We start from the raw sequence: 14,174 nt of genomic DNA, 5'->3' as shown, positions 1-14,174 counted from the left end.
GTTCCCTCTGGTGTTCTGGTGCCTGACTCTGCTCAATCTGGTCAGTGCAAATTGACGCCTCTTTGCGTCTTCGCTATGTTTACGTTTCGCTTCAGTTATGCGGTCGGAGTAAATCCGGCTAAAAGGACACATACAGCTAAGGTGTGGTCAAAATTTGGACTTGAACGAGGATTTCAGGCAACAGTCAGGGTCAGAGGGAGTTAAGAAGTCACAACATGAGGAAAGGGCCGAATCATTCAAGGCTTACATGAAGCTATAGAAGCCGGCTTTAAAGGGACAAACAGTTGTGAAATATTTACACATGATTTGACAGGAGAGGATCCAAAATAGACCCCTGAGGGACGCCACAAAACAGGAGGAGCATTATGTGTCATACTGAAGGTTCTGATTCTGAAACACAAAAAGGAAAACAAAACACTCATGCTGGATGGTCACACAGGAACATATGGATGAATTCATCCAATCATGTTACAGATACAGGTGCCAAGGCACACATTAGGAGGCAGGCTAGGTGACAGCAGCAGCACGGGACCCCAGGAGGTCTGGGGTTCATATGCAACTTATAATTCAAGTAAATGCATCTTACTCATTTTACAATTGCCATTCCTGGTTTTCCTGGTGAGGAAAGTTTGCTAAGGGTTCTGTCATCAGAGGCTGAAGAGTGACACCTGCAGCTGGAGTGTTTACAGTGAGATTTCTCAGTGTGCTGTGAGGACAAATAAGTGTGAAGATGAAAAGAAGATTCATTGTGTGTTTGTGTGAAACAGCGTTAGCGATGTTTGGCTCCCAGCCACAGACATCCTCATTAGGCTGCCTCACATTCTGCCCCGTGTTTAAGTGTGTTTGTGTGTGTGCAATGTTACTGCATACCTACACAGTGAAAGCAGCAACACAGTCAAACCTCTCCTCTGTGTGTGTGTGAAATGAATAGCACTCTAAAGGATCCACTTGATTATGTTCAATGGAGAGCTTTCTCCCTCAGCCTTATTTATGTCCGCACACTGCAGCCTGGACACACACCTATAAATCTGATGCTGCGGACATCACACACATCTCACTTGTCTCTCTCTTCGACACACACATTCGCTGCTGCTCCCCTCCTGTTTAAAGCCACTCCTGTGTTTTCTTCTCCTTCAGAGGGCTCTGCAGCACCCTCTGGCCTCCCTGATCCACCCCGAACACTCTCACTCTCGCGGCTTCACCTCTCTGCACTTACTGTTTCTTTTTTTTCTGTTGCCCGAGGCCAGAACTGCAGGGCTTTGTGACTCGTATCCTCTAAATATTTCACCTTTTGGATGTTAAAAGGTTCTCCTCAAAGACTCCTGAGGAGAAGGGCAGTATGGAGGAGGAGGAGGTGGAGGAGAGATTGAAAATCAATCATTTGGACTGAAAGGTACAAAAATGTGAGCAGAAAAAGTAGAACGCCGAGGAGAATAAGATGGCAGCTTGTCCAAAAAAGAAGCTGAAATAATGCAGCCACCATTAAAGAGGATTTTTCCTGAACAGAAACAGTGTGAACAGTTTACTGCTGTGAATTTTAAATGACATAAAACAGATTGTAGAGGTGGTGTCCCCCAGGGGCCAGTCCTGGGCCCACTTATCTTCTCTTTCTTCTTCTCCTTTGGGTCAAGTCAAGGTATTTCACACCGATTCTATGCTGATGACACTCAATTTTACTTAAACCTAATAATCTGAACTATCTCCCCTGCAATGGAGCAGCAGACCTACTAATACTCATCCACTAGTACTGCAAAACTCCCTTAATCGCCAGGACATAAACCAGAAGGAGGTCCCACGTCTCGCCCCATCCTCACCTCCCTCCAATGGCTCCCCATAAAATTCAGAATTATAAAACCATCCTTAACATTAAAAGCACTTAACATAAGTTGAGTTTGATCGTCCATCATTCTGAAGACCACCTGCTAATCCCACAGTTAAACTGTAAGACTGGAGGTGACCACACGCTGTTCTGGCTCCGCCTTCTGAAACAAACTAGCTAGAGCTACATACTGAAATATAATTGTATACTCTATAATTATATACTTTGGTATATGGTTATATGGTTTCTGTTGATACAGCAGTGTTATTACGTCTTAATAGAAATAAACAGCTCTCTGTGCTGCAGATAGAATCTGATCATACAGAAACATGGCCTCCTCCATCATCCTCCGCCTCATCCTTCCGTCTGTGGTTTTGCAGCAGTCAGTGAGTCAGGCTCGCTGGAGGTAAAATCTGTCATTGGCTCTGGTAATTGTTGCCAGCCCAGCTCACACTCACTGTACTACAGCAAAATGAAGGCACCAATGTACTGTAACATCTGAAAACCAGCAGCACGGTCAGAGGGAATGTAGCCGTTATATGATCTGTAGCTGTTTCTGTTGACCACTATTGATGTGCAACTGTAATTTAATAGATTATTAGCACTTAGAGCCTGAGCTACCTACAGTAGTGTAAAGGCCCTGAACTGCAAATATGAGGAACTTCACATGTTCAGAATCTCACCAAACATTCCCCAATGTTCAGTCACAAAGAGTGTGGCCTCCACAGCGCCCCCTAGGTATGACATCTAGGTTTGAACTACATTTTTTTTTTAAAAAAAGGCATCAGACATAAGAACAGATGCGTCAAATGCATGGCTCCAACTCTGAGATGCGTTTTGTGAGGGGAAGAAAACAGAAATCCCATTTTTACTACATATTCCTGATACCTTTGCACCTTTTTGAGAAATTAAAGAAACATTTTGTGCAAAAGTTGGATTTAGAAGGAAAGCAGCTATAAGAAACGACTTTTAAAGGCTAAATGTGACGTGGAATTCATTTTTTCTTTCACACATGTGCCTAACATTGTCGGCCTGACAGGACGAGCAAATGTGTAAAAAAAAAAAATCAGAAATAAACAACAAGGCTTGTAATGTGTAGGTGGCTCACACTCAGACAGGCTACTATTGACCAATCAGAGAGCAGGATTTTAGAAGCCAGCAGTCAGTCTGTGTTTATTTTGTGCCCAAAGCAGGTCACATATTGTAGAGGATGCACTGAGAGAAACTGCTCTGCTGGTTCAGAGGCTCAGACACACAATAGACAGCTTATACTCACCCAAACCAGGCAGGATGAGAGGGAGGAGGGTGGAGGGTGGAGGTGGAGGTGGAGGGGGGTGGAAAGTGATCCTTTTTGGGGTGGCTGATGTATGAATTCACATCATTCGTCACCTCTTCCTGGTTCCCCTGTTGTTTGTTTAACCTCTCTGTCCACCCGTCTCCTCTTGAATCCTCCACCTTCTTCCTCTTCTCTCCCTCCATCACCACATTCACTCCATCCGCCTGCTCTCCATCCATTGCTGTGCCTCTTTTCTTTCTCAGCCCCCCCGTTCCCCTCTCCAGGCCGATTTGCCTCGCTCGATGGCGGGGTATTTGACAGGCCTGCTGCGGGAAGATAGCGCAATTGAATGCGAGTCCCCGGGGTGGGAGGAGGAGGGTAAAAAAAAGGGTGAAGTGGTATTAGCTGGTGAAAAGGGGTTGGCATCAGACAGCGACGAAGAGGAGGAGGAGGAGGAGGAGGAGGAGAGGGGGTCGCTGGGATATAGGCTATAGGAGAGAGAGAGAGAGAGAGAGAGAGAGGGCTTAGGGCGAGGCAGGCAGACTGACACTACAACCAAAGAGAGAGAGAAAATCAAATGTCAAGTGTTGAGAAAGTCTCAGCATGATACGTCTCATGTTCGGCTACATATTTAAGAATGGAGACACAAGAGGCTGACACGTGTAATGCTGGGTTATTGATCACACCAGGGGCAATAACACAAACAATATTTAATCAATCAAACTTTGGTAATGATGAGACAATCCAGTGACAATAGTGGAAAGAAATTCAAATAAATGCATACATAATATGTCTGAAAATAATGAACAATCAATCAATAATGCGATCAGTTATCAGCTGCAGGTCGAGCAGACAGGTCCGGGTCGGTCCACGTCTGTGTCTGCCCCTCCTTAGTTGGACGTTTTGGCCTGTCAATCAGTCTGCGCTGGTCCAGTCAGCAGCGTGCTGCAGCGACAGGTTGGACAAGGACGTTTCCTTTCTGACATGAAGTGTTGACCTTAAACCCTCAGAGACGGAGACAGAGACCACTGAGACGAATCTTTCCTGTCTGCCTTTCCTCCATGTCTGTCTCATTCCATCATCTGTCCTTCCATCACCTCTGCGTCTCCAGTCCGATGTTGTGGATTTTTTATTTAGCCCTGGCCTGTCATCGCCCATAACGGCTGATCTTGTATCGTCCACTTGTTTTCCTCCACCTCTTTTTCCTCCTGACTCCATTCTCCTTCTCTCTCTCTCTCTCTTTTTTTTTCTTCTTTTCTCCTCCACCCATCCGCCGACTCACCTCCAATCACCCTCGGTGCATCTGACAGCCGAGCGAGAGACAGAAGAGACTGTGGAGGAAGTAGTGCGGGGGGTCGTCAGATTGCTGTAAAGGGCCTGCCAGTTGACAGCTATAGGAAAGGACAGCTGACCCCTCTTATAGAGAGGAAGAGAGTCGACGTGGTGGAGGGAGGTGGAGCAGTGCGTCAGAGGGAATGGAGTAATATCACAGCTATAAAAACCATTTCAAGCTTCCCTCTCTGCAGTCCAATCGCCTGTGTGTGTGTGTGTGTTGCTTAGAGGTGAGATTTTATTGGTCGGCTGTGTGTGTGGTGAAATCCTTGAATCCTGAATAATTAGGGTGTTTTTGTTACATGTGTATACTTTGGATAAAACACAAGCAGCAGCTGGAGGTCAGTGACGTAGCCACGGCGAAGCCTGGCGTGCACCCCGTCAGCGTGGGCTCAATTTTCACAATTATATTTAAATTTTTTAAAATAAACCGGAATCTGTTTTTACAGATTATTAGCAAAGTGTTGCTAATAAAGAAGTTTTAGGGAAGGGTCCGCTCCATCGTGGGACAGTGAACGCATCCTTCAGCAACTTGTCTCCTCCCTTCTTTTCCTCCTTCCCTCTCGGCTCAGTCGTCCCCCTCCTCCCTCCTTCCTCCCCCCTCCCTGGGGCCTACTCAAAAGTCGCTGAATTGTTGCCACGTTAGCGGCGGAAGCAGGAATGAGATTCCCGACTTTCCATTTTTGCTGAAGAAGGCTGAATTTTTAGATTTATTGGATGTTTCTGCTGCTAACAGGTTTTTATTGTGGGTTTCATGCAGTGTGTATTGGAGGGCTCTCCAGGAACCAGTGATGTCACTTCATTAATACATTTTAACACTGTAGTGTTTTAACTCTCCTCCTGTTGCTGCTCTCCATAGTTGAAGCTTTCTCCGCTCTCTCTCTCTCTGTGAGCCTTTAACATCCAGATAAGTCGCCGCCCGCCTGCCGCCGCCGCCGCCTTCGGTCTGGCTGTGTCACTCCACTGAATTGCTGTTGTGTTGTCGGCGCTGCAGACCCCTGTTGTCCAATCAGGGCACATTAGCTTTGCACCGCTCAATCTGCCAGAAGTCCACCTGAGGGAGTCCAGGGGAAAATGTCCCATACTGTATCTAAATGCTAATCAGTGATCGTGATGAACACAGAAAAACCTCCACAGCCTCTCGGCTGCTTTAACAACAAACCGACTGATGTTCCAGGTGTTTTTGTTTTTAGATTTTTTTATAGATAAATCTGTAAAATATAACACAGCAATTCAGGGTATAACTCCCGACTCTCAGACGCCAGCATGTGCATCTTCCACACCCCTACTTTTTCGTCAGAAATAAACCTGAAAGTAAAATTAGCCTGAAAACGGCCTGTAGGGTTCTAAAGGTCTGAGGGTGTCATTATTTGAGGAGAATGAGGTGTGGAAGGAGATCCACGTGAGCCTATGTTGGAATCGACTGAGCAGATCGGAGGTAAAGACGAGGTGAAGGACACGGAGGAAGAGCAGGTGTGTGTGTGTGTGTGTGTGTGTGAGATCACACACTCCCCATACGGCAGACAGTGGGATACTTCCTGCACTGGACTGCATGTGAGAAAGCTGCTCTCATCTTAGAGTCACATCCGGTAGTCAGTGTCTGTTTAAAAAAAGACGTTCTGTAATCCTGTGTGTATGTGTGTGTGTGTGTGTGTGTGTGTGTGTGTATGTGTGTGTGTGTGTGTGTGTGTGTAAATGTAGGTTTATTTGTGCTTTATGCACATGTTGGAAAGTGTGTGTGCAGGAAGCTGAAATAAATTCTGTGGTGGCATTTTAATGCGTGATCATTTAACAAACTCCCGATGGTGCCAGTGGTACTGTGTGTGTCTGTGTGTGTGTGTGTGTGTGTTAAGTGTGAAGTGATATAATAGCAACACGTAGGTTGATTTTGCTGTCAGCTCGGGGGTTTAGATGTTTCTCATCCACAGCGGTGTGGGATGACAGCTGACTAAGAAGTACTCTTACTATTTCACTCTGTGTGTGTGTGTGTGTGTGTGATTATGTGTGTAAGGTTGTGTCACAGATGTATTTTCATTTTGTGGATGTCAGTGCTCTTGTGTTTGTGCGATTGTGTGTGTTCTGCACGGCTGCGTGTGTGTATTCTGACGATAAATGAAATAATCAAATGTTTATGGTGCGTAAAATGGCAATTGGCAGCAGTGGTGACCTGATGAGTGTGTGAGTGTGTGTGAGTGTGTGTGTGTGTGTGTGCGTGTCTTGGTGTGGAGTGCGTACCACCACACTGTCAGACACAAGGTTGTTATTAACAACTCTCTACACAGAGAAATGGAGCAGCAGTACAGGGGCTGTCAGCCAGCAGAGACAAAGCAGTAAAAAAGAGAAATATGCATATGATTTCTTTGCTTTTATCACACACACACACACACACACACACACACACACACACACACACACTAAAGCACAAGATTATTTAAGCAATCTCTGGGTTCAGATGAAGGTCAGAGGCAACGTTGCTTTGCGGCACCAGAAATGAAAAAAAGGTTAAAATTAGACAGGGATTTAGAATAGACTGACTTGGAGCAGAAACGTCTAATAACTGCGGTCTAACCTTTTTTTTTTCCTTTTTTCTGGAGACTCTTACATTTAATCATTTCTGGTTGAATCTGCTGGAGACGCCATGAATGAGTCACAAAACCACATTAGCTCTGACAGGCATTTGAGTAAACAGAGAGCACACTTAAACAGGACGGCGTTCCAGTTCAATCAAATGAGTGACAGCTACATTACCCTCTCTGTGCAGCTACACCCTTTTTTTTTAATCAATCACACTGTTTACAGGCAGATTTGGATATAAGTGTGAAAGAGCCTCGATGGGAAAGAGAGAGAGAGAGAGAGAGAGAGAGAGCCATGGCTTCATGGCAGCAACTATGAGTGTTACATGTAGTGGAAGTGACACAGTCTGGAGTCAGCAGAAATCCATGGACAGTGATGCTTATAAGTCTTTAGCGTGTTTTTTTTTTTATATTTCTGCATGAACATGAATCTGATGAAACAAATGAGGCTGAAATATTTGACTTGACTTTTAGGAAAATGATCCTTATTTGAAGGATCGATCATAGTCATCAGTTTAAAGGTGGTTTTAATTTAGCATGGGAACTTTATCCCATCTGTGAAGCATGGCGGTGGTGGTATCATGGCTGCATCCAGTGTTACATATGTGCGAGTGGTAACATCGTGTGAAGCTCTGCTTTCAGTGTCTGCTGTGAGCTCCTTGTGCAGCAATAACAGCAGCTAAAGGTTTCCAGTAACTGCTAAAACACCCGAAACAGGCCCAAACCATGACACTACCACCACCGTGCTTCACAGAGGGGATGCTGGTATGGCTAAACTCTAATCTGGCTTTCAAATAAAGTGGCTATCCTAAAGGTTCACCTACTTTTACCACACAGATATGTTTACTTTGAAGAATCGTGTGAAAATTTGGCTCATATTTATACAGAAATTTAGAAACTTTCAAGCACCACTGTATCTCTTTTTTATCGGTTTTGCAATAATTTCTGAGGTCTGGCCAAATATTGAACCATTTACTGACACCAAACCACTGTCTTGGTGATTAATCTGCTCATTACAAGCTCATTTCCAATCATATTAAACCATACTCCTGTGTGATAAGGGCTGAAGTCATTTTAATGGTTAAAATGATTCAACGAATCATTTTTCAGCTTCTTCATCTTAAAAAAAAATGACTTTTGTTGTTGGTGGCGTCACAGGTTTCGCGTTTCGTCCATCTTTATTTATCACGATGGCACAAGAGGAGCAGCAGACTGCACACAGAATCCAAACACATTATGTAAATGCAATAAAGTTGCCACAAACGATGCTGCAACAAAAAAAAAAAAAAGCAGAAAGAAACTCTGAAAAGACTTAATGACTGTCTCCAAAAGTCACCAAAGGAAATGGAGTCATTACTATACTTTATTTGAATATTAGTTGAACAGGTGCCTGAATTTTATTTCCATAGCAAATGATAGATTAAGAGAATTAACAGCGCTGCCATGATGGATCTGCTGAGCTCCAGCTGCTGATGGTGCAGCAGATAGGGCTGTGAATCTAAGATAGCGCTACATGCATCACCGTGGAGAGGATAATAACTCAGAAGCTCATCAAAACAGAGAATGATGGTGATTTGTCAGCGAGAAGCTCCTCCTGAATGCAGAAAATGAATGTTGGTAACGGCTGACTACCAGAGCTGAGAGAAGGGAGGCAAATGAGGTGGACTTCAGCTGAAACCTGTCAGATACCACTGATGGAAACGCCGCCTTGAATCCCAGTAAACCTTCATTTGTGTTTTAAAGGCCGATCCTCAGTGAGAGATGCTGCACGTTCGCTCTGTTTAATGAGATGAATCGTCATGTAATAGACCTAAAAATGACCAGGAGGACACCTCTGCACCTCTGCACCAGTCAGTGGAAACGTTTATATGAAGCTGTGTAGGTTCATTTTAGGTTTGCTGCACACCCTCAAAGTCACTCAAATCTTTCTCCGTTTTTATAGCACATCACGTTTGAGGACAAAATGTGCAGTCGCTGCCTGAAACGTCCCTCCACTGACAGCTGCCATGATAACCAGATAATCAGTGTGAATCACTTCACCTGGTGTAGTTCAGCTGGAGTTTTTTCAACAGCTGGAGTCTTATTCGCCTGGTTCTTCTAATGATGTTATTTCCCTCATCAATCTGACGTATCCATACTTTACTTAAGTAAAAAGAATATTTTACGTTCTACTCCACCACATTTCCACAATGTTTGTCGTTACTCGTTACATTTTATGAACACAGTTTCTCCAAAATGTCTCCTCGATCTGCACAAAAACATAGATGGTGTTTCTGTCTCTGAAGTTTGAACCAATCAGGCGGCTCCATCAGCTCCAGTGATAGCAGTGACAGTGTTTGGCTGCAGCACAGCAGTAGATGGACTGTCTCTGTCCTCCTGTCCTCTGCAGCTAACCTTACCATTGAACATGGATCCAGAGTCAACCTCTACTGAGCTGAGCCACCAGGGGGCGTGTTTAAAAGATATGTTTGAATTTAGAGGGCCCAAAAAGTATCACCAGGAGCTACATCTGTGCTCTTTATCAACATGACACCACCTAGATATTAAGAGACACCTCCCTGTGTGAGTACTTTTAGCACTTCTACTTTTACACAAGTATATATTTTACTGGGTATTTGTACTTTTACTTCAGTACCTCCTCCACCACTGGGAGGTCTTACGTTGATAGGAGTCTGGTTGGCACTCTGACTACGTCACATGCTCCTGTGCCGTTTTATGCCACTGCAGTTTCCACTAATCGCATCAAATACCACAAATATAGCTTAAAATGTGTCGTGTGAAATGATTATTAAAACTCGTTGGCTAAACTAAGATCTTTAAGAACTAACAACGTTCTGAGGAAAAATAATTAGAATGAATGAATAGCTAACTAATATATCATCAGATCCTCTGTCGTTATGAAAATAAGATGCAGCTGGTGAAAACTCATACATTAGAATGATAAGTGAGCTCAGGAGACGCGGTGCAAACACCAATGATCACTTTGAAGCAAAGATGAAGACAGTATAAAACCAGCGAAGTCATTGATTATCACTTCAAAGACAGACTCTCCTGTGTTATTGTTTTGCCTGCAGAAATTAACACATTGATGCCTGCGTGCTTTAGAGCGCTACATATGTATGAGGAAATACAGTAAACATCCCTCCACCTCCACCCCCTTGATGTCTTATCTCTTTGAAATGCTCTGAGGAGAGACTGAGCCGCCTGTAAACTCAAAGCGACAATACATTCCTTTTAATTAAGCAATTAATATTAGTTGACAACTTTGTTGGGTGCATCAGTTATTCTAATGTCCCGGAGAGATGTTCACTTTGGGTAAATGAGTCATGAGACGAGCCGGGAGAGGAGAGAGGAGTGCTATCACTCCGAAGCTTTATTCCCTCTTAAAGAGCCCATTATCTGCTGCTGCTGCTGCTGGGGTGGGAGGCAAACTCAGGGAAGTGTAGTTATGTTTCATGGAGTGTTGGATTCACTGCTTAATTTCAGGGCTATAAAGACAGTTGTGTAGGATCAGATGAAGCATGTGGATGACAAAATGCGCCACTGACAGTTCACCGCCTGCTTCAGGGCGATGGTTTCTCTGACCGATTTAATGGACCATCAATCACAAACATGCGTTTTTCTGCTACAGACAGTCTGGGGACAGTCTGAGTATTAGATCCTTCATAAATCAATTTTTGGATCACTTGTTGTTGATTTACTACTGAATTTATTACCACAGGGGTGCCCCAAGGCTCGATGCTGGGCCCTCTTCTCTTTGCCGTGTATTCACTACCTCACTGGCCCTAATCACCTGCTTGCATGGCCTCATAGCATCTGCATGGCTTGAAGATTGTTTGACATCTGCGGAGGAAAGGAACACGAACATTAGGGATGTCCCAATCAGGTTTTTTTGCCCTCGAGTCCGAGTCTTGAGTCATTTGATTTTGAGTATCTGCCGATACCGAGTCGCGATCCGATACTTTCAGGACTCTCTATAAAGGCACTCATTGCAGCAAAACGTGTGTACGCATCGAAGTCTCGAACCCAGGACCTCTCACGCCAAAAGCAGCTGTCATACCCCTACACTACAAGACACAGAGCCACCCTGCATAGAAGGCATTAACTTTGACAGCCCTGATAAATATATATCCGAGTCCTGATCGGGAGGTAATGTCCGATTCCGATCGAGTCTGAAATTACCTAATCGGGCCCGATTTCTGATCACATGATCGGATTGGGACATCCCTAACCAACATCCATATTCACTGTTCTGTCACGTTTCATGACCGGCTGACCTTCTTTGAACACGTCGCCCAGTCGTGCCTCTTTACTTCCATCAGTATCATGCTGTACTGAACCTGACAGGCCACCCACCCATCTCTGTTGGTGCTGACCATGGTTATCTCTCACCTCGACCACTGTTGCACCCTGCACACAGGCCTCCAGATGGTCCAGAAGGCGGTGGCATGTGTGCACATGTTACCCTGCCGTTCATCGAACTCCCACACCACATTAAAGTCCCCTCTTCTTGCCTACATTGTGACTCCTGGCTCTGACAGTACCCCTCATTACCTCTGACACTCGTGGTGATCTAGATTGTTTTCTCAGTTCCGTCTCCGTCTTCAAGAAGCTCTCAAAGACCTTCTGAGTCCTGATGTGTTCTTCCTTCCTTTTACCTCCCTTTCCTTAAACTACACCTAATCTTCTCCACTCCCATCCTCGTGGTTTGTTAAGTGGGATTTATTCATTGTTACACCTAAAGTCTCCTTTGCATTGTAGCTTGAATTTTCCTTTAGTAAGTCACTTTGGATTAAAGCTGAATAAATAGACTGTAAATGGCAGTTATCGTTGAGTTTTAATAACCTGACTCATCTTAAAAAGCAGTAGTGGTGCATTACATGACAGGATTCCTGCAAACCTTCAAATGATGAATGAGACGTAGACGGGGGAATACTATCAAAACATTATTCTGCAATCCGACACATATGCATAAAATATGCAGCAGTATGCATAAAGCAGGATTGCTCATGTGGGAGCCCTTGACCTTCGCTTGCTCCCCTGGCTCTCCTCCACCTGTCCTTGGTAGGCTCTTTGACCACCAGCCTCAGCAGCTCCCCGCCCACCTCTCCTCTTCGCACCCTTGACACTTGCCCTCATTCACTAACATGACCTCCCTGCTTCCTCCTCCTCCTCCTCCTCCTTTGCTCGTCTCGGTCCGGCCTTGCAGCCTCATCAAGCAGCTTTGCTGCTGGTGCTTAATTGGTCACTAGAAAGCAGCAGCAGTGTCCATTCAGTCACTCATATGGCTGCTTTTAATCAGGGTGGGATTGTTTTTTGGCTAATTGTCATGCACAGCTGTGTGTGTGTGGTTCTCTCCGTCTCCTTTTCCTCTCTTTTAATGGGCTTGCTGGACTTTTTGAAATGAAATCGTGGACAGTAAATGGATTTGGTGTAGTTTAACCGAGTCCATTTCACTGCCTCGATTTTCTCCATGTTCCAGTTTGCTGGCTCACAATAATGAAGCGGGGGTCCAAACATGCTGAGCGGAAAGTGGCCACCGCTCCCTCTCTCCCTCTCTCTCTCTCTCCTTCACCGTGGATGGCACTTGTGAAGTGAGTAATCTAATTCAATTCTTATTACACATTGACAGTTCATGGTAATTGCAGCTGTTCTAATGTCCTCCATTACATGTGACCGCAGCACGAGCGCTGGCTTTAATTTCCTGGCCGGGGAGAGAGAGCAAGACATGAAATTAAAGCTGAACGAGGGGTCACCGCGGGTGACGGAGAGAAGAGCCAATCGGTGCCAGGAGGAAGGCACGGCCTGGCTGCATTTCTGCTTTTTAATGATTTAAATGATCTTTTTAAGGATATCAAAACACTTAGAGTGTTAAAGCGGAGAGCTGACACCGCGGTGTGACATCCCTCTCATGCTTGGAGCAGTCTTTCATTTCATTAATCAGCACGGGCGTTCACACATTTCTGAGGCGATGGGGGGATGATCAAAAATGAACTGAGAAAATACACTTTTTAGGAGAGAGTAGAAGTTTATCTGAGGGCCGAACATGATGACCTAATGTTGTGTAGGTCCCTCAAAACAGCCCTGATACATGGAGGCCTGGACTCCACAGACCTCTGAAGGTCAGCTGTGGTATCTGCACCAAGCTGTCAGCAGCAGATCTTGGAAGTCCTGGAAGCTGCGAGGTGGGACCTCCACAGATGCTGGATAGGCCGCGTCGACACCCTGAAACTGGTTGTTCTTGAACCATTGCTGGTTTGTAGCAGGCAGCATCATCCTGCAGAAACAGGCCACCAGAGAGCACTGTGTCCATGGAAGGGTGGACATGGTCCGCAGCAATGCTGAGCTGGAGTCTTCCCGTCCACACGATGTCAACGGTGGACAGGGGTCAGCATGGACACCCTGACTGCTCTGCTGCGACACCTTTCTATCAGAACCAGCAGGAACTTTTTCCACAGACGTACCTCATGGGGCTCAACTTTGGATAGATCCTGACCACCTCAGGGCTGAAGATGTGAAGATGCACAATTGTTTCTTCATCTATAACCTCAGCTTTGAGGACAAGATGTCCTTGTGCTGCCTGTTGTATCATGACCATTACTCTCTCCACCTGTCAGAGGTCATAATTTTATGGCTTTTAGGCGTATTTGTTTCAAGCTGAACATTCACTGACTTATATTCAGGTCTCGTCCGCAGCGCTCAGAGCGTACCTGTGTTTGGTATTTGGACTCTCAGAAATCGAAGCTGTGATTTTCTGGATGTGCACCCCCATGGCTTCTACCTAGGCTTCCCTCATATCTCCGTGGGGGGAACTGTGAAATCCATTTAGAGCGTACAGAGGAGCTACAGGTCCGCAGCGTTCTGCCTAAAGCTTGAGGGAACACACAACAGCATTAATAATCCATACACAGCAGAGATCTGGCATTCTGGTATTCCACACGACAAAGTGCCTTTGATACCTGTTAGTTCCACCATGGAGCGAAGAACAAAGTGTGAGCAAAAGCCTCGTCAACAACTCTGGAATTTACAAAAAAAATAAAAAGAAAAAAGTTCCAGCTGAGCGTTCGGTCGCCGTGCAGGTGGTGGTTTTGAATTTGATGAGAGTCCCCTGCTGGTTTCTCTCCACACCATGTTAAAGATACATTAGCACGTTTGAAGGTCTCTCTTGATTCTT

General features: G+C 45.1%; 1 protein-coding gene across 1 annotated transcript in view; it reads right to left on the bottom strand.

Moving 5' to 3' along the window:
• The window catches only part of LOC114437853 (ectonucleotide pyrophosphatase/phosphodiesterase family member 7-like), a 46,362-nt gene extending 32,590 nt beyond the window's left edge, over positions 1 to 13,772 (bottom strand). Inside the window, exons 1-3 of the mRNA XM_028408786.1 lie at positions 13,711 to 13,772; positions 13,465 to 13,506; positions 13,143 to 13,277 (exon numbers count right to left, since the gene is read on the bottom strand). Of these exons, the coding sequence (XP_028264587.1) occupies positions 13,143 to 13,277; positions 13,465 to 13,506; positions 13,711 to 13,772 (239 nt within the window). The remainder of the gene's footprint in view (positions 1 to 13,142; positions 13,278 to 13,464; positions 13,507 to 13,710) is intronic.
• Between the last annotated feature and the right edge of the window lie 402 nt (positions 13,773 to 14,174).

This window comes from Parambassis ranga, chromosome 6 (assembly GCF_900634625.1).
Source record: "Parambassis ranga chromosome 6, fParRan2.1, whole genome shotgun sequence".
Taxonomy (NCBI): domain Eukaryota; kingdom Metazoa; phylum Chordata; class Actinopteri; family Ambassidae; genus Parambassis; species Parambassis ranga.
Note: the sequence above shows the minus strand (reverse complement) of the source record. Positions and strands in the feature narration are given on the sequence as shown.